Source organism: Nanorana parkeri, unplaced genomic scaffold (assembly GCF_000935625.1).
Source record: "Nanorana parkeri isolate BGI_ZX_2015 unplaced genomic scaffold, ASM93562v1 scaffold1581, whole genome shotgun sequence".
NCBI classification, from domain to species: Eukaryota; Metazoa; Chordata; class Amphibia; order Anura; family Dicroglossidae; genus Nanorana; species Nanorana parkeri.
In genome coordinates, this window is record NW_017307849.1 from 283,738 (window position 1) to 304,861 (window position 21,124).

At 41.5% G+C, this 21,124-nt stretch overlaps 1 protein-coding gene across 2 annotated transcripts in view; it reads left to right on the plus strand.

Moving 5' to 3' along the window:
- The window catches only part of PLPPR4 (phospholipid phosphatase related 4), an 82,325-nt gene extending 62,404 nt beyond the window's left edge, over window positions 1-19,921 (plus strand). Inside the window, exons 5-7 of one of the 2 annotated variants that reach the window (XM_018570689.1) lie at window positions 2,440-2,497; window positions 14,563-14,736; window positions 18,397-19,921. In XM_018570689.1, the coding sequence (XP_018426191.1) occupies window positions 2,440-2,497; window positions 14,563-14,736; window positions 18,397-19,731 (1,567 nt within the window). In that variant the 3' untranslated portion in view covers window positions 19,732-19,921. The remainder of the gene's footprint in view (window positions 1-2,439; window positions 2,498-14,562; window positions 14,737-18,396) is intronic. The other variant, XM_018570690.1, reaches the window with a different exon arrangement.
- Window positions 19,922-21,124: the final 1,203 nt, after the last annotated feature.

Genomic DNA, 21,124 nt, shown 5'->3' on the forward strand with positions numbered 1-21,124 from the left:
CGGTTCCTTCACTTCTTCTCGGATCCCAGCTGGGGAGAGCAGCGGGGATCCAGAGAAGCGGCGGGAGGAGAGGACATGGCGATCTACCAGTGATCGCTACGCGATCGACTGGTAGATCGCGATCGACCTTGTGGGCACCCCTGGTGTAGGGGTTTTTTTCCCCCTGTTTCTGACATGCATGCCCAGTGAATTTGTAAGTGGATCTATGAACCTTACAACCAGTTTATCAGGAAGGGGGTGACTAAATCTTTAGGGAGGCAGCTAGGTGGCACATGAGCCTCTTTTTCCCAGCACTCACTGCTGGTCACTGGAATGCCTAACAGCCCTATGTCCATCAGCATCTGATACCTGTGCTTTGGCTGAGTTGCCCTTTTATTTGGGGAAACCCTCTTAAAATATCCCCAATGCTGGAGGCCATGCATGCTGATCAGCATAGAAAGGGGCTGCATGCTTACTGCCCCCATGCCTGATGTGCCAGATTGGTTTTGTCTGGGAGGGCACACTTTTTCTAGTCTTTTAAATACAAAAAAATATAGCCTTCCTAGTGTTCAAACTGGTTCAAACTGTAAAAACATGTTTAACACTATGGAGAGCTACAGCCTGCTGAGTCACTAGTCAGGTCAACAGCTGTTTATACAGCATGCTGTAAAGGTGACATTTGCGACTACTACAGTCACCTGTATGATGATAATGCCCAAACTGTGTGGAGAGAATGGGCAATGGAAAGTTCTATTAAACACAGTGACACCCTCATTTTCCCAAAAGTTAGTGACAAAAATGGTCAGATTTAAATCTCATGTCTGTGTGGGCAGCCAGAGAAAGTGACAGAACACAGACAGCTTAAGACAGTTTAAAACAAAGATGAGAAAGGTAAATGGAATGCAGAGGGTCACCGAAAACCTTTTTAGGAGAGTCTACAAAAGACTCTTATAGTGTAGTTTAAATTAATTAAGAGTAAAGAAGGATTTAAATCTTTTTGACAGTTGTTACATAAACAGGTGGTCACCAGCACCACTAGAAAGGTTAATTCTACCAGGGACACATACAGCAATGAAAACTTGACAGAAGTTCTAGTCCTTCCCCATGCCATCCAAAACTCAATAAGGGTTTGGGTATAGATACACTATAATAGACCCTGTTGTAACTAGCCAGGTCGCTAAGCAGTCTAGAAGAGCAGTGTGAGCAATACACATATGTAAGACCAGAAACTGCACTTTCATATATATATATATAATCTCACAACTTTACTCATATTTCATAACTCCTATAGGAATTGAGTTACATTCATACAAATCGGTTATGCTAATGTATGGGAAGATGCCAGCCAGGTAGACATCAAGCACACCTCTCTTACAAGGGTCAGAAGGCTAATGGAACACATTAGACCTCCTAAGTGAGACATGCATAAGATTCATATCATAAATGGTCTCTAACAAATCATAATTTCTTTCTGTTCAATAATATGCTGGTTATCGAATTGTAAAACTATCAGGTAGAAATATAGTAGTATTTTTATTAAAAAATTGTCAAAAAGGCTATATCCACTGGAGCATAAGAATACACTGAAACACCCCTTCAGCACACCCCTTTGATCTTTCCATTGACTGTGTTAATTTTGTAAACACCCTTTCCAGGGACTCGAAATAAAGACTGCATTTGCAGCTCTGAGCTCTTGTTTGGCATTGAAACCCCTAAGGATACCATAAGGGTCACTTTTCTAAAGAGCCAGTGACTCATACAAATACATCAGATTGCACTTAGTCTGCAAAACAATTGAACTCAAAGCAAAAACTAAGCAAACCTCGCTAAATATTTTTTACATTTAATCCTATTTATATTTTTCCTCTGTAAATATATTTGTTTGCACCATTTTCTTTTCTTTCATTAAAACTATATGTCAAAATAATTATGTTGAATCTCTGAATGCTCTAATCGAAAATTAAAGAGCTACTGCCTCTTTGAAGAAAGCTACAGTATTGTAAACTCTGTTACATTTCTGTCTGGGTGTGGCAGCAAATGATAGACATTTCTTTTAAATGGTCAGCATTAAAACAGCAGATGCTGTAAATGGTGCAACTTTCCATTAAAACATGTGGCTATGGAATGTGTGTATAAGGGGTCAATTGAATAGTTATCCTGCTTCCCTTAGAAAAAGGGAGAATATTGCCCGGTGAATGTTGGATGGATGTTTGGCAAAAGTAGGGCAGATTTGCAATTTAATATTTTATAAATATAATGCATAGAGTGATGATATCATAATTCAGTGAGCGAAATGATGATGATGATCTTTGTACCAGCTTGGTTTAAAATCTTGAACTTTTGGTACTAAATTCAGAAAGGAATGTAAACTAATTAAAGCTTTCTTGCTGACATGTAATTGGTTATGTCTTTAAAGGAACTTTTATAAACACTATAATTGTGCTTGTCTTTTGTTGACAGAAAATCTTTCCCCTCTCAGCATGCCACCCTGGCAGCATTTGCAGCTGTTTACATTTCCGTGAGTAGAATCTTCTCTCATTTAAATGCAGAAACATATTTTTACTTTGTATTATTAAAAGGACATTTCAAGGCTTGTTTGTTTTCATAAAAACGATAAATATTCAGAAGTAGCCAGTCCATAGTAATATGCAATATGCTAAGATTATTGGAGGATATAGACTGCAATTTAAGGTTACCTATAAGAACTGATGTAAAGAGGGTCAAACATATATTTCTTTCTCGTTCACTGAGGGACACAGGAATTCAGAGACTGTAGAGTTATACAGCTACCTACAGGAGACTTTGGATACTAGCAAACAAAAAAATTGTGGTCAGCCTAGTATAACCCCTCATACTGCCAGCATGCCTTCATTTTTTGCTAGTGTCCAGGGGCATGAACATTTTTTCTCTCTGCTCTGCTGAAATAAGTCTAATCTTTTTGCTAGCTATTTTTTTTCAATCACGATTACATTTTTTTCCTTAGTTAAGATGCCTCCACAAGCTGCTTGAGCTGGTTTCTATACATATCTATTCAGATTGTTGTTTCTCAGCACTAGCTTTGGAGGCCATACCGAGACTACACTGGACTTTGCAATTGCAGGGCTAGCCTGCAATGTGACCTTCGGGTACCACATTGTGGTGCTTTCCAGATCTGTGTGTACTGTGTTTGTTAGCTGCAGCATGCTTTCCAGGTCCAATGCCCTGGCACAGCCTCAGGCGTGAGTCACTTTGTGGGTAGATCATTCAGGCCAAGCACCAGAAGCTGTCTAGTTACTATGGCCACTTGACACAATTTGTAATCCCCACATTCTGTCCATTTACCATGATAAGCACTGAGGGTCTGAGGTCTGATGTCATTCCCTAAATGGGGTGCCATTCGTACATGCTCCACACTCTCTTTCCTGCCACTTAGCATTGAGGAAGCACCTTCCTGGCCTACTCCTGAGTCCTGATTGCAAATGACACATGGATCTATCCTCGGTTCTTTTTTGCTGCCCTCCTACAGTAACCTGGTCACCTCTGGCTGCCTGAACCTCTCATGGTAAAAGCAGCTAGTTTCATGAGTATTCACGACCTAACCTTGTACACTGAGCTACATTGCCTTGGGTTTGCGGTGCAACATGTTGGGTCCTGGACACATGGGGACAGTACTGCTGTACCTTGTGCTTCTAGCTCTGAACCCACTAAAGGTTCTGCTTAAGTCTACACCATACTTAGAGTCTTTCTAAGCTCTATTGGTTGTGGCCCCCTCCATGGCTATATCCTGGGAGATTTGAACACAGTCATTTCATGGGCCAAATTACAACTTTGATTCCTGACTCTGACCACAGAGGTTGGAAGCGTGTTTCCACATCTTCCCCTGCAGAATCCTTATCCTGTCTGCCCTGAAGCCTTAGTGGCCTCTCAAATATAATCTGCTGAGACTCTATCTGATGCTGAGCCTCTTAAGTCCTTCCCAAACACAAAGAACCATCACAATTCTTATTGGCGCAGTTCACACCACTTCAAAACTCGAGGATCAGCTGCAGCATCTGCCAGTGCTATTCACAATCGAGGCTCCTTTTGGGGTCCCAAAGACAGTTCATGTGCACACGCTGTTTGCAGGCATTCTTTATGGAAACTGGAAGAACTCTTACAAATGGCTGGCAGTCCTGTAAGCATTTGAGGAGGACTTTGTTAAAAAGTGGATTGTCCCTACTGTGGATCCGGCAGAATCCCATCTTATCAAAGCTTTGAAGATCCTTTTGGTGGACACGCCAGTGTTTAGGGACCCTATCGACAAGTCAGCATGGGCCCTTTAAGAAACCTTGTTCTCTTTAGGATACCCTAAAGAGAAGTCCCAGCTTTACATCCTGCCCTGGCTGTAACACTAGTTTGCCACACTCTAGCTGACTGGGCTAGGCCGTGTGAAGGAACCTTGTTTCTATCCAAGCTTATCCCTTTCTTATGGAGCGTTTGGTGCTCATGCCAGCAGGCTTGAACTACTGTGTAGATAGGTTGTTAAAGGTCTCCCATGTTTTTTCATTGTATGAGTCTTCTGTCAGTAAACGTAAGAAAGCCTTTTTGGTTGAAGTGCTGGGCTGAAGGACCCGCATACAAAAAGCGACTGCTTCGCATGCCCTTCAAGGAACAGCATCTCTTTGGAGCTGCAGAAGTACCTACAGTGCTAACAGCTAGGAAGTCTTCTCACAAGGTTTGCCATTGCCAGTGGAAGGCAAATTTCGCTTGGTGCAAGGCAAGAACATTTCAACCCAGGAAATTCTCTGTAGATTGTATCCTAGACTTTCTGCAAATTGGCCTTGATCAGCATTTGGTCTTGAGTACAATCAAGGGTCAGATCTCGGTACTTGCAAGCTCCACATTCCACATACTTAGCTTGCCACTCTTTGATTAACTTCTGCACAGAGTGTCTCTTGTGTGGCTCCCCCCTGTGTTCTCTCCCATGAATCCATGGAATTTGAATTTGCTTCTCTCAGTACTTCAAAAACTGCAATTTGAACCTATTAGGGATATATTACCTTGCACTGACACCCACAAGGCCGCAGTCCCCGCTGCTGTCACCTCTGTGAGTTCAGTGTCTGAGCTGATGGCTTTGTCCTAAAGAACCCTCTCTGGTCTTGCACAAGGTGTTGCTGAGGTCCAGAACATCTTCCTACCTTAGTTGTGGCCTTCCACCTCAACCAGGACATTGTTCTCCTGTCACTCTGCCTGGCTCCAGTTTACCAGAAGAAGATCTCCCTCCAATGCCTGGCTGTGGTCCATGCTATGTGTGTCTTCCTCACAGCTACTGCTTCCTTTAGAAAGACTAACTCTCTTTGTCATTCCTGATGGTCCCAGTAAAGGGGAACCTGATGCTCTAAGCGAATGGTCTTAAGGATTAGGTTACACCCTCTCCTGTCAAGATACACTCTACCAATTCTGTGAGTGCTTCTTGGGCTTTTTGGCATCAGCCTACCTTTTCCCAGATTTGCAATGCTGCCACCTGATCTTCTATTTACATGTTCCCCAGGTCTTACCAGATGGATGTTCAGGCCTCATCTGATGCCAGCTGCACACGTAAGGCCTTTCAAACAGCTCTTGGAGCTGCAGGCCATTCCTAGTTATGTTGTTTTTTTTTTTGTGGGCCTGTTGGTATTTTGTTGCTGTTGCCCACTATTCAGTTGGACTGCTTTTGGATGTCCCAAAAGTCTGAATTTCTGTGCCCCTCAATGAAGTACAATCAAAACAGGATTTTTGTACTTACCGTAAATCAATTTTTTGAAGTTCATTGAGGGACGCAGATCCAACCGATTTAATTATGCTCTTGGTACTACTTTTCCACAAAATGAAAAAAGGTTATACCCTACTATGCACATTTCTTTTGTTTCCCAGTGTGGAAATCCTCCTGTAGGCAGCAGTATAACCCAACATTCCAGTGTTCCTCAATTAATTCTGATAATTTTTATCTTTTGCTTAATTTCAAGCCATCTGATTCCAAAAGCATTCTTTGTGTGCAGAATTCCCATATAAGCAGCAAATCATTGAATCAGCATATAAGCAGCAAATCATTGAATCATGCAAATCAACTTATCCCCACACATTGAAGGGAAAATTGTGGGAATTTGTTACAAGCATATGTAATGTGAAAGCTTAACATATAATTTTCACTTACTTTCTGTCCTGTATACAGTCAGAACTGAGAGAAAATCACTCCAATGTGAGGAATGTCCCTGCTTAGACAGTTGTTACCCCCATTTAAAGATTTCTTGTTCTGGTGAAAACTCAACATTTTGAACTTTGCTTCATTTTCTCTTATAGTGACAGTGTTTACCATAACTGTTAGAAAGTATAAATTTCCCTGGCTGAAACCCAGACAGCAATACAACCCTAACAGGAGTTCTAACCATTCACAATTATATCTAAAGTTGGGTATACATGGTACGATTGCTGATGAACTGGCTTTAATTTACTCAGTGGTTGCCACTGTCGGCACCCTTCTGACCGACTTCACTTGATTAGCTGATCAAAGGAGTGGGTTGGAAAATTGCTGGACCACCATATTCCTTCTATGTCAGAGAAAAATATTATTTATATTTGAAGAGGAATATAGAAAGTCTGCTCACTAATCATAAAAAGAATCTGGATTCATTGCAATATTAAAGAGTATCCAAACCCAAAATAATAATAATAATAATATATTACAACTTACTGATGATGAGGTGGCTGCATTCATTTGTTTCCCTTTATTTTCACCTAGTGATTCTGCCATTAATAGACTTCCTGTCCTAGAGTGCATTGTCACCCTAGGCTGCTCTTCTTATTTGGACTACAAACACCCCCCTCTGCTCATCTCTATGGGGGGAAATCTTCTGCAGTTCACAAAAGATAGCTGCGAAATAACGTTATTTAAGATTCAGTTCAGTGCACAGGAAATTACAAGAACTTTGGATTTCTGGCAAGATCAACAGGTATTTTTCTATGCTTGCAGAAAATGTACTTATCCTGAAACAAGAAAACCAATGCAGCCACCACACCTAAGAATTGGTAAGCTGCAATATACTAAGTTTTTGTTCTTGGGTTTAGATATCCTTATAATACAGTAATAGTGAAATCAAGATAAATGAAAAAGATATACAGTGTACTGAATAATCTTATGTGTTGCCTGTAGTTGCACTTACACCTCATTAGGACTGTGTAAAACTGTGATGTCACTACTGTAAAATCAAATCCCAAATAAAAGCTCCGCCTGTACAGATGATAATAAATACTTACCTCTCCCGTTTCCCATGCTGCAAAATGGCACTTTAAATCAAGAGAACTCCCTGCTGAAAACTCTTTAGAAGCTGACACTTCCAGGAGTGCTGATGTCCTGTGTCTTCCACTGTGCTCAATGGTTCCTCCTACTGACCCTCACATCACTGCAGTACACAGTAGTTACATAGGGATCATCAGAAAGAACCACTCAGGGCAGCGGGAGACCAGGAATCCTACACTCCCAGAAGGATTCATTTTTAAAGACAATTCATGCTTTGAGCACTCTTGATTTGATTCAGTGATATTCAGTAGGCAGAAAAAAAGGTATTTACTTTGTTCTTTACAGGGAAAGCAATTATTTAGGTGAGTATATCTTGAGTATAATAGCTCTTCTATAGCAGGGAACTTTCATCTATGTTGTAAAATGTTTTAGGTCACTGACAGAATCACTTTAAACATATGCCAGTATACCGACATATAGAGGTTTAGACTTCACTCACCGCAGTTAGCATCAACAGCATCAAGTCATCAGCAAGTAAGCAAGTTGGATAAGTGGTGCTGTAAGATCTGTTCATTCTGCACCTGTCTCACAGGTTCTAGACAAAGAGCTCATTTTGCATATCAAACATTATTTTAACTTTAGAAGCCATGCAAAATCAGACATTGATTGACATAACGACAAGCTTTTAGCTGTGCTGAAAATACATCTCTTTCCCTCCTACAGACAGAACAGCTCAAGCAGGAGAGGCAAGCAGCCAAACCTGCTAACTATCAATTAATTCTTCAGGCAGTCATATTCTGTGTACTCCCACACATTAACTGCTGCATGGCTGCAGGAATGCTTTTTCAACAACATTGAAATTCTTATTACATTTTGTAGATTAAAAAAATCATGTTCGGACAATACTGACTGCACTTTAATGGATATCGGGGGCCAGCAAATCACAGCTGGGTCCCTTGTTGACTATCCACATGAATAGGTGATTCACCTTTGTTTATGAATTTTATCTATTTAGTAGGCAGAGCCCAAGCTACATTGGTACAAGAAACAGAAGAGATATGATGAGGGTTGACAAGCCTCTCTAATTAGGTGTGCAGCAGCTAGGTCAGAGAAGGTTAACCGTGCTAACATGGAGATGTGGAGTCATAAAAGAGGAAAAGGGAAATGTATGGAGTTGCCATGTAAGAAAGAGACATAATTGCTGCCCTGGGATGGAAGAGCGACGCATCATTTTAAGTCAACTTGCCTGTGATATGCACTTGTCACCCTCCTATATGGTAGGTGTCAAGGGTAGAATCACTTTTTTACCCAAGCAGATCTAAGTGTCATGTAGCAATGATGCTACACTGCTCCTAAATTCAGATCATAGTTGCCACTCTCATGTAGACTGTGCCTGCTTGTACTACAGTGCGATGAAAACATTTTGCAGGAGGCATGGGTCTCACATTGTCTGGCCTGTAGCCAGGCAGCCATCAGAAATGTCGGGGCCCCCTACACGGCTATAGGCCGGGCCCCCCCCCTGCACCGCCCGGTCCCCATACCGAGACCTCAGGCAGCCGCTTCAGTTTAAAAATTTAGTGCCGGTGTTCTGTCGAACTCCAACCTAGTATCTGTGTTTGCACACAGACGGATCCCGGTTTCCTCGATCATACTGGTCTGTGCACAAGCGCAGATGCTGAAGTCGGCAAATTTGATTACATTGGTATTCTAGACAGAACACCGGTATCTGTGTTTAGTATCAGGGCATTTTCACGAGTATGAATACTTGTGAAAATGCCCAGTATTGGCACCGACTGGTGCATACCGACTTAAAAATATAATGCATTGCTGGGACTTGTAGTCCTGCATAGTTGGTGCTATTCTGCATTGCTCTATAATGATTACACAGCAATGCAGAATACCACCAGCTATGCAGGACTAAAAGTCCCACCAATACATCATAATAACAATCAGGGGGATGCTGAATATCACCAGCATCCCCCGCGCCCCCCCCTTCCCAGTCCAGACTTACCTGACTCTCATGCAGGACCCTCTTCTGTGTCTCGGCGGCCAGGTGGCGGGGCTAAGAGGAGAGGGTCCTCACACAGAAGAATGTGCTGCCTGGCGGTGCCTGCAGTACATTATACTGTACTAGTGACAGCCTCTCTCCAGCCCCGCCGCACAGCCGCCCGTACATGCTGCGCGTGGCAGAGCGGCAGGGAAGGAGCAGCACTATTTCGGGCGAGGGGGGCATCTTCCTCCTCTCTGGGCCCCCCCCCAACAGGCGGAATGCCAAGGCCCGGTCGCCATTGCGACCGCTGTGACCAGGTAGTTCCGCCAGTGCTGGAATTTGTAGTCCTGTATAGCTGGTGGTATTCTGCATTCCTGTATCAGTTATGCAGAATACCACCAGCTATACATTTTACATAAAGTCAGCAATACTGCCACACCAATGAGAGGCTGAGGAAAGGGGGATTATAAAAAAAAATGAAGGAACGCTAAACTGTAAATTAGCGATTTATGTTATAAATGGTTTTTGCGCTGTGTTGGTGTTTGTGTTGTGATAAAATTATACAGGCGTATTTTTAATTACAACACAAGGTATTACAACGCACGGCAATGCGTCACAAAGCTTAGCCATGCGCTGCCACAGTTAAATTAATGTTTTTTTACGATAGAAAAAAATCATGCACTGCGATGTGTTCTAACAATGCACTGCAGTGCATGTGCCTGGCGTACACCACAATATGGTGCACGTGTATGTTATGTGTGTGTGGGGGGGTTGCGCTTTCTTTTTATTTACACATTTTTTATTTATTTTTTAATTATTATTTATTATTAATGTACTGTTGGGGGGCTTTGGGGAAATATTAGGGGTCTAAACAGACCCCTGACATTTCCCTTTTGAAATAGAAAAAGGCATTGAGGACACAGAGTCCTCAATGTCTTTTTCTGCAGCCCAAGCACTCAATTAATGGGAAGCACTCAGTACAGAGGCTTCCCATTCATTCACAAACTGCTGATAGTAAGATGTTTACTATCAAGCAGATTCTCAATGGGGAAAAGCCTCTGTACTGAGTGCTTCTCCCCATTGAGAAATTCATGAATGATCAGGAGGTGATGCCGCCCCTCTGCTCCCTGCCGCCCCAAGGAAGGGCCTCAGTGGCCTTGTGAGAAATCTGTCCCTGCAGCCAGGTCGCCTTCTTGCCCTCGGCCTGTGATTGTACAATAAATGAGCAGAAGCAGTCTGATGAGCCCATCCCTCTCCTTCTGTCAGCATGTTTCTTGCCATCAATTATGCACAGCAAAATACCTGGCTGGCTCTTAGTTCTGCCCCTCTTTCTCCCAGTTTCATAACTGCTCATACCAAATCAAATCTAGGTGCTTGCATTAGTTGCATTAGTTGCATTTACAAATGATTTTAATATATACATACAGTAACTGTATTACTATGTATTTTTTATCTGTCTTGAGTTCAGTCTTTATAGAAATAGTAATGATAACGTAATGCTTAATCCTGTTCTCTAACTATTAAGCCACACAATGCCAAAGAGAAAAGATGACATGCTATGATATCTTACAATGTACATTAATTATGACTCAAGAGTAATTAACTTTACCCGGTTAGTAGATGATTAACCCAGTTAGATGAGATGATTAGCTCATCCTCTGGGAGAAAATTAAAAGACATAGTGCATTTGCTCCTTCAGAATAATTTTTTTATAAACTCAGCCATGTGTATATATGTGAATGAAATATCTCTTCTCAATTAGCAAGACCACAGTAAAGGCATTGCTAATGAGAAATAAACCTGTACTATTCCAGCAATTGATTGTTACTCCAGGAGAGCAGAAATCCATCTTCCCATGTAAGGTAATTGTTGGTGCATCTAATCAAGCATTCTTCATTGCATTACTGTAAGCCTATCTTGCCTAAATTTAGTTTACATATATCACTGAGCCTATTTAACGTGACCCTGTTACCACAGAGCAAATAGTCAAATAGAAGCACTTTGTAAAAGAAGACTTTTAACACGTATCTTTCTGGTGGTTGGTGTGTTCAATTTTCCCTTTCTTGAAGAGCTCTGCTTGCCAGTGGGATAGCGAGTCCCCAGCTAATTACGATAGTTCCTCCCACTGATCTCCACTTCACTACTGTGTCCTGTAGTGACAAAGTGGCTGGTGAGAGAAACCACAAAGCACTGCTGACACATCGGAAGTGTCAGCAGTGGCACTCAATGCTTTTTAAGACATTGAGGATTTAACACATCACCTGTAGGAAAGGTAAGTATTACTATCAGGGCTGCCATCAGGGGGGGTACGGCCGATACTCATGTAAGGGGCCCGGGCAGCCTGGGGGGCCCGCACGGGACCCTTACATGAGTATCGGCCGATGGTGACAGGCGAGGAGGTGGCCGGGACCCCGCAGCACTGGAGGAGGCCTGGCTCTAGCAGCGCCGGGCCCCTGCATTGCCGATCCAGCGGCATCGGAGCAGGCTGGGGCCCCATCGGTGCCGCTGCTCTTCTGATCTCGGACCACCCGGAAATGACATCACATCACTTCCGGCCAGTCAAGCGGCAGAGGAAGCCAGGTCACCAGCCCACCTGGGACCCCTGCAGAGCCCACCATAGAGAGTATCAGATGGGCTGTGCAGCATCTATGGTGGGATCTGCAGGTTCTCAGGTGGGCCCTGCGTCCAGCGGGTCACTAAACCCAGAGTTAGAGCCTAAAGCCGTGTAAGGGGCCCCAAAATTTCTGATGGCTGCCCTGATTACTATCATTACATTAAAGGTAATAGGGTTGCTTTAAGAGCAAAGAACACTAGTGTTCTGTAATAAACAGTATACCAGTCAGTTACAAAATTATATTTCAGCAGCTGGCAGTGGAACGATGTTTTCCTAACTTTTTACAATAGATGTTTATAAGCTTTGGTTCCTCATATGTAGTTCGCAATGACAATTTTAAGTGGATGGCATTAAAGATGAAGTTTATTCTGCCTATATTTTGCATACCCTGGTTCCCCATTTTTCCGCTCATCAACTTGTTAATGAAAATCTTAAATACAACCTTTCTATTTTTATTGCATCCCTTATTTTAGACCCAGCGATGCCATTACTAGATATCTATCCTTAGGGGTGTGTCTAGCTTTTTTGTCGCCTGAGGCGGGTTGGGTAAGGAGGGCTGCTGGTGGTGTACGTTATGCTCATCTATGGGGATCCTTTGCATCATCTCCCTGTCAAGCTCTGGCTCCAGCTTTGGCCGGCTTCTGGCCCTGTTCCTGGCAACCTGTGACATCACAGGTTGCCAGGAGCACGGCAGGACGCCAGCCAAAGCATCCCACTCAGCTCCTAGCAACCAGCGCTGTCATACGGCGCCAGAAGCTGGGTAGGATGCCGGTCAGAGCATCCCAGGCTTCGAAGAGCTGGAAGGGGAGATGTTTATGGCCATTTCGTATCTTTCTGCTTGGCTCTGAGCAACCTGAGACGCTTTGACTGGAAAGGGTCTGCCTGCTGCCACTCCACATGACCCAAAGAGATGCTGCCTGAGGCAACAGCCTCATGCTCCCTCATAATAGAGACAGCCCTGTCTGTTTTTCTTTATACAATGAAGGCGTATCATGGTTGGTGGGAGTGACCAGCAGGGTGCTGTACATAGCTTCCTGTAAATATTAGAGCACCCTGCCTCTGTACTCCTCTAATCCTTAGTCCTTAGCCCTGATGCAAGCGGTGGGATGGACCTTGGGATGATTAATGCAAATATGAAAATTCTTTGATAGGTGAATGTCAGTCTAGAAGAGTGGGCATTCCTAGGAAGACTGTATTTGCATGCAGGCTGCCCTAGGTAATGTCCACATGTGATGCTGAGCCTGCATGATTGAAAGAACTAAAATCCAATGAATGAAAGGAGCGGGCCAGAGACTGTCAGACTGGGGAGAAAGGCTATTTGATGCTGGACATTCTCCAGCCAGGAAATAAAGCAGACTCTATCTGGCTTGCTGCAGCTTTTATTCCACACTGTAGTAGATCACAGTGTGCAGTGAAATCATAGAAAGCTATTTCAGTACAGGAGAGGAGCTGAGAGAACTGTGCAAGGTGAAGATTAGGCTGGGGTTCAGCTTTAAAAAAAAATAGTTTCAGCAGAGTGGGCAAGAATTAGGTGCTTTGTGGAAATGTTCATACTGGTGTTTGTTCCAATTACATCTCATTTCCTGTCCTAGTTACCACAGGAAGTAGGAGGAATATTTTCATTGCAGTTACATACAGTAAAAAAAAAAAACGACAGGTCTTAAACTGGCCATACACCTAATGATTTTCTATGGTCAGATGGAAAAAGTGCAACAGATTCCTCCATCTACGCTAAACTGTGTGGATGGAGGAATCTCCCACTGGGCCAAACTTCAGTATCTTGCTAGTCGGTCCCGCTGGCTGTCAAAATACCTGAACAATCTGATTGGATGCAGGCATTGTTCAGGTGTTTTGAGAGCCACCAGGACTGACTAGCAAGATACTGAAGCTTGGCCCACAGTTTAGCGTAGATGGAGGAATCTGTTGCACTTTTACCATCTGACCATAGAAAATCTGCAGAAAATCTATAGGTGTATGGCCAGCTTTACTCCTTACCTGCTTACTAGCCAAAAGGTAATTTACTGCCATCTGTGTCCCCTTTAGGGCCTGTTCACACGAGGTCCGTTTTGTGTGCTGCACTCAAAATGCATCCCAATGTATCCCTATGTGTTTTATGGGCTACAGTTCTCACGTGCGCAGTCCGTTCAGGTTACGACAGAAAAATACTGCATGTCACATTTTGTACGGTCAGGAAACGGTGCGGAAACGGTCAGGAAACGCAAACGCGTCCAAAACGCATCAAAAACGCACTGCAGCTAACATACTAACAGCCCCACTCCAGCAAAAATTGTTTTTTTTTTTTTTACTGGAACGCATCAAAAACACGACCAAAACGTGGCAAAAACGTGGCAAAAACGCACTGCATCAGTCTGCAGATCCGCACCTGATCAGGACCTGATCTCATGTGAACAGGCCCTAAGGAGCACACAGCAAGTGACAGGTGATCTCCTCAGCTGGGGCAAACTAATGTTTACCAGAGTTTCAAATATTTACCACTATTTTGACTGGAGTTCCACTTTTAGCTTTTCAGCATTTTCTGAGGTAACCTCATGCAGATTGGGGGGAAAGGGTACAAACTGAGGCTAGGCCGGTGGGACAATTGTATTGCATCAAATATTAAGTTCAGTGTGATAAATATAATTCTATGTTCTATGTGTACTCCTGCTATATACCGCTTTGACAGAGACAGCTACATTGTGGGCAACAAAAACACTCATATACGGTATAATATTCTTTATTTTACAGATGTATTTCAATGCAACATTGACAGATTCATCAAAGTTACTGAAACCCCTTCTGGTGTTCTCCTTTATAATATGTGGAATTATATGTGGCCTCACCCGTATAACTCAGTACAAGAATCACCCAATAGATGTTTACTGTGGCTTCCTCTTGGGAGGTGGAATAGCCATTTATTTGGTAAGTTGAATTGGCCATATAATACACAGTCATTTTGTGTGTTCCCATCCCATCAGCCACATGTAAAGGGTTTATATGTTATTTATAGACATGTGCGATTCGTTTCGTTCCGAATCGTAATTCGGACGAATTTTTGGAAATTCGGACATTCGGATGTATCCGAATTCCGAATTACAGACATAACGAATGCAAACGAATCCGAATTTCCATTTCCGAAATTCGGTAGCGTTAGTACGAACGTTCGTTTCGTTTTCTGTTCTTATTCGTTTCTTATTCGTTTCGTTCGTTGGAGCAAAGTGACATTAGAGAAGGAGAAAAATATTTTTTCCCCCTCAAATGTCACTTTTGCTGCAAACGAACGAAACGAATAAGAAACTAATAAGAACAGAAAACGAACCGAACGTTCGTACTAACGCTACCGAATTTCGTCCGAATCCGAATTCCGAATCCGAATTGACTTTCACACCCGAATCCTGAAAAACAAAATAACACAAATCCGAATTTAAAATGAAACGAAACTAAACGAATTTTTTGGCAGTGCACATGTCTAGTTATTTATCAGTCACGTGTACAGGGTTTAATGTGTCATGTATTAGCCACATGTACAAGATTTTATGTGTTGTGTATATCAGCCACATGTACAGGCTTTTATGTGTCAATTATTCACCATGTGTATAGGCTTGTATGTGTAATTTATCAGCCATGTGTACAGGATTGTATATGTCATTTATCAGCCACATGTACAGACTTTAATGTGTCATTTATCAGATCAGCTACATGCATAGCATTCAATGTATCATTTATCAGCCACATATACAAGCTTTTATGCGACCTTTATCAATCACATTTACAGGTTTTAATGTTTAATTTATTAGTCACATATTCAGGCTTTGTGTCATTCATCAGCTACATGTAAAGGCTTTTACGTGTCATTTATCAGCCACATGTACAGGTTTTCATGTGTCATTCATCAGCCCTGTGTTTAGGCTTTTACGTGTGATTTATCAGCCACATCTACAGGTGTTCATGTGTTATTTATTAGCCACATGGATTGGGGGCACTTCTGAATCCTGGGCATGTGTATACATTACCTTCAACTATTTCATTTGTTTATTTTTTTTAATTGACTGTAAATGGATTGGAACCTTGGATCAGGTTTTTGTGTTGCTGTCTGTATACCTGTTGGGGAGATTTAGCCTCTCTATTTGTCCCAGTGACCATTGTCATCAGGACTAAAGGTGAAAGGAACATTTTGAGTTGCCACTTTATGAGAAATAGAGGGGAAATCTTCCAATGGGGACACTTGTTCCTATGACAACTGTCTAAGAGAAGATTTCCTTTACTTTGGAAGCTCTCCTTAATCTTTCTGTTGTGCTTTGAGACCGTAAGTTAAGGACAGTCTTTCTAATGAGACATCAAAAAAACAAAAAAAGTTAACATAGGTCAACTTCGGTTGACATAGCTTTTAACCATTTCATAATGAAAACAAAAGGGGCTTTAGATATACTTGAAAAAACAGCTATTTTGGAAAATATGATTTCCAACTGACTATACTCAGTACCTACTGTATAAAGGTAATATTCAAGATATGTATTTTATTTTTTTAATGCAATTCATTTCATTTCCCACTACATTTAGGTGCACACCTGCTGTCCAGAAAAAAAGTGATAGGTGATGGCATTTAGGCAATCCATTATACCGCAGGGGTGCATTCGTTTATCTGCATTAAACTTCCTTTTAAGATGAATACATTGTTTCTGAAATCAGCTTAGTCTTTGATTAATGTAAACACCTACATGCTACTATTATAATTAGCTTATAATTAGTCTTTTTAATGTCTCACAGCCTGTTTAATGTTATCATGCACTCCCTATCTCTGCACGCTCCTGCTGCAGCCTGCCGGCATAATTGTTCTGCCGTTGATCAGTCTCTCTCACTCCCATATGAAGAGGAGCTTTAGTTATCCATAAATACCAGCCATCCTGACACATCACAGATCACATTGCAGGAATAAGCTGAGAGGACTAAGAGCAGATCAGCAGCACCCAGCAGATAACCAGATATGAGCACCCCATGCATAGGTGAATAGTCTATGCATAGCCACAGCTGCACACACATCCTGCTCATTTCAGTGCAGATTATGGTAGTTCTTTATCTCATTGAAGTCTGAGAGACTGACCTGTGGTGGTAGAATTCTGTCAACAGGCTACAGCAGGTGTGTGCAAAAATGGAGACTGTGGGGGTGATTTACTAACCGAAACACACGCACGCACTAGGTGCGTGTGATTTTTACACAGCAAAACGTATTTATCAACCAAAAAGTCTCTAAAAGCATATTTCCACTAATGCCATATATGGAAAAATCATGCACATGATGCATATATAATACTGCTTCACAGTTTAGACAAAAATGGTTAGCTCATGCATTTACATTCCTGCATTCATCAACGCAAGCAACACAACATAGAGCTAATTTACACAACATCACCTTGCAAATTCATGCAGGGCTTTGCACAACACACCTGCTGGGTGTGCACACACTACAAAGGTGTTTAGATTCCACCCATAGATCATGCTGGGAGGGAACACACTACAGAGGTGTATACATGTTCGTGGTGTGTTTATAAGGTTAGTAAATCAACCCCTGTATCATAAAACTCAACTGACTGTAAAAAGACAGTAAAAAACAGGTATTATAAGTAGGACTGTATTTACAATAATGATATTCATGGGCCAGTGCCTAGGGCAGCCTGGTTAGTGGTGGCAGCACCACGCTTAAGTTTTTTTGTTTCTCTTATGCCGCTAACCATTAGTGGCCTAATTTATCAGGAGAGCTGAAGGAGGTACGGGGACAGTTAAGAGAAATCACAAGGCTCTTTCAAGTTTAGGACACACAAAAAAAATGTCTATTCTCTTCTATGGAGGTCTGCGTAGTTCAGAAATAACTCTGGATATAAAACAGAAAGCACGATTCCTCCAAAAGCACATCCTTGCATTTGTTTTTAAAAACGAATAAACCCCCAAAAATGTAAATGTTTTTAAAATAATTGCATTACATAGGGGTAGAGCTTGTACAAAAGGACATAATCATTGTGGTGTGCCTAGAGTAGTGTGATGTATAAATGCAGCCCTGATTACAAACTAATTATAATAATACCATGCAGATATTTGACTTCATCTAAGGCAGTGCTGATTTTTATCTTTAAAGGAAGTTTAAGCCATGCAAATAAAAGAAAACCACACATCAATCTAATGATTTGCCTGTCACTTGATATGCACCTAATTGTTTAGAAAAATACAAATAAGGGAATTAAACCACCATTATAGGCACTGGTTAAGTACACTTTTTTCATGACAGCTGTCCCTTAAGAGGTTACTCCACTCAACAGATTGGGATAGGTAATTTAATGTAAATGCCACTCACCACAAACAATCACCTGCCATTAAGTCCTGTTCCAACTACTTTCAAACCCCAATGTCTTTGAAAAGGTCATCTGATCTAATCCAGAGGGTCTGTGTGTCAGATGTAAAAACAATGTTTGATGGTCGTATGGTTGTTGATGGAAGAGTTAGAGGCCTGGCTTTTGAGGCTACTCAGTTGTCCTTTTGCAACAAGTCTCTATGTCATTATTTTTATTTGTACACATTTTTATATTCTAGGGCCTTTATGCTGTTGGAAACTTTCAGCCCAGTGAAGACAACATCCCACAGAAGCCTCCTCCACCACTCAGAGAGCCATTAAGGTCTTTAACAGACATTAGCCAAGACACAAGTAGGATACTACCAGGAAAAAATGGCAGCAGCTGTGATGGTATTTCAACTCACCCCTCTGAAAATATCTTGAACAGAAACAATAGAGAATCAGGCTCGCTAACCAATATAAAAAGAGCAAGTACTGATGTAGAAGTAATAACCCCTCGAAGCCCCATGGGCAAAGAGAACATGGTCACTTTTAGCAATACTCTACCTAGAGTACATACGCCTTCATTTGAAGATCCAGCTAGGAGGAATGCCACAATCCATGCTTCAATGGATTCAGCGCGGTCAAAGCAACTTCTTTCTCAGTGGAAGACTAAAAATGAATGTCGTAAACTGTCTTTGCAGGTAATTGAGACAGAGGCTGGTCTCTCTCCACAAAGAATTATAGAAATGAGGTCAAGCTCTGAGCCTGTAAGAGTTGGTGTCAATGGAGACCATATTGGCCCGGGAAACCCATATATTAAATTACAGCCTGGTAGTATTCCGGGCTGTAACAACACAGGTATTCCCGGTGGCCCCAGAGTTTCTATACAGTCACGTCCTGGGTCCTCTCAATTAGTACATATCCCAGAGGAAACCCATGAGAATATCATAACCACTTCACCCAAATGCAGCTCTGCTAGATCAAAGTGGCTGAAAGTGGCAGAGAAAAGTGTTGTATGTAGAAGTAACAGTCAACCAAGGATTATGCAGGTCATAGCTATGTCCAAACAACAAGGGATGCTGCAGGGTAGTTCAGATGGAAGTACAGTTAGTTGCACTGGATCCATCAGATACAAGGCCCTGACAGAACATGAGCCAACAAACATTGTACGGATTGAGGCCCATCCTGAAAACAACAGGCCGATTATTCAGATGCCGTTAGAAGGAGAAGGCAGCGGATCCTGGAAATGGAAAGCTCCTGAGAAAGGAACGCTGCGTCAAGCTTATGAGCTGAATGACCTCAACAGAGACTCAGAAAGCTGTGAGTCATTAAAAGACACTTTTGGAACTACTGAAAGAAAACGAAGCAACATTGATAATGACCACCTCCTTCATGGAATAACCACAATACGGGTGACACCAGTAGAGGGCAGTGAAATTGGCTCAGAGACTGTATCTATTTCATCAAGCCGTGACTCTACTCTAAGAAGAAAGGGTAACATCATCTTAATCCCAGAGAGGAGTAACAGTCCAGAAAGCACTCGAAATATCTTCTACAAAGGAACATCACCAACGCGTACCTACAAAGAGTGAAAACAACATTATGTTTCCATTGGTTTCTACCAGAAACTGTTCTACTTTTATACAGCTTGTGCTCTTATTAGTTTGGGGATAAAACAGAAAATGACCTTAAATGTGCCAAAATCAGACATGATCAGATGGTTTGCAGTTTTACTTTACCGTATGGAAAATAGAACATTACCACCTTGTGCAGAATGGGACTTAAAAAAAAAAGCACAATGCGAAGAATTCTAACCAACGTGAATAACACAAAAAAGGCATCATACAATCAGTACGCAAAAGTGACTGAAAGGAGTAAAGGGTTAGGAACAAAACATATGGAACAAAGAAACTTAGACACTTTATTTAATGAATGTGCCAACTCCGACATTTTCTCCTCCTTAATCAATGAAATTATGGGTTCTACCACAAAAAAATAGGAAAGATTTGTTTAATGTAAAATACTGACATATGCAGATTATGCACACGTCAAGAGGTGATGCTTGGTCCAAATGTAGACGACATATCTGCACAAGCACATAATACTTTATGATGTAGTTATTTTAACAGCCCAGTTGCTTCTGCTAGGAGGACAGTCAATGCCCTTGTACAGAATATGACATTCAGCTCTGTTATTGTGGAATAATTGCACTTGACTTGCCAGAATTTAATGCAGATCTGTCCTCACGGTTTACTTTGACAAAGTGTGGGTGTAATTCACTTACAATTATATAACTGTTTAATTTTGTTAGTACTTCTGTAATTTGCTAATTAATTTGTTCTAACTAAAAGTGCAGATTGTACTAAAGAAAAGGTGCTCAAGCGGTAGGGACATCCATGCTTTGTGGGTGTCTTGCCCACCTGTCCACGATTGTTCTTTTTTCATAATTCCATTAACACTGAACAGGGTTTTTATGTGTGTCAGAAGTAGATAAGGCTACAGGTCTATTGGGTAATAAAAATGATTATGTACAACACTGCCGGACCAAAAAAAGGAATATGAAGATGTGATTTTATTTTCCAAACAAAGTTATTATTGAGATATACGGCATGGTATAAAGAAAATGGTTGCACAGCTATTATAATCAGAGGATTATAGGAAATATACAGAAGTTTAAATGAAGAGTAGTTTGTAATGCATAGTATATAATGAGATTGAAGCAACTTTATAGAATGTCTATCTGAGTTTAGTGGTTTGGATCATATTTAGATCCCAATGGAAATTCAGAAGTAATATGCTTTTACAGAGAGAAGTATTTTATCAAATAGGATTTGCATTTTTTTAAATCTTTGTTTGTGTTTCAATCGACTTGTTACATTTATATTTTGGATGCCTCTTTAAAAGGCATCTTTGGCACTTAACATTAAAAAAAAATATTACTTTACTGATGTCATAGTTGGAGATATATAACCAGCAAACCTGTGC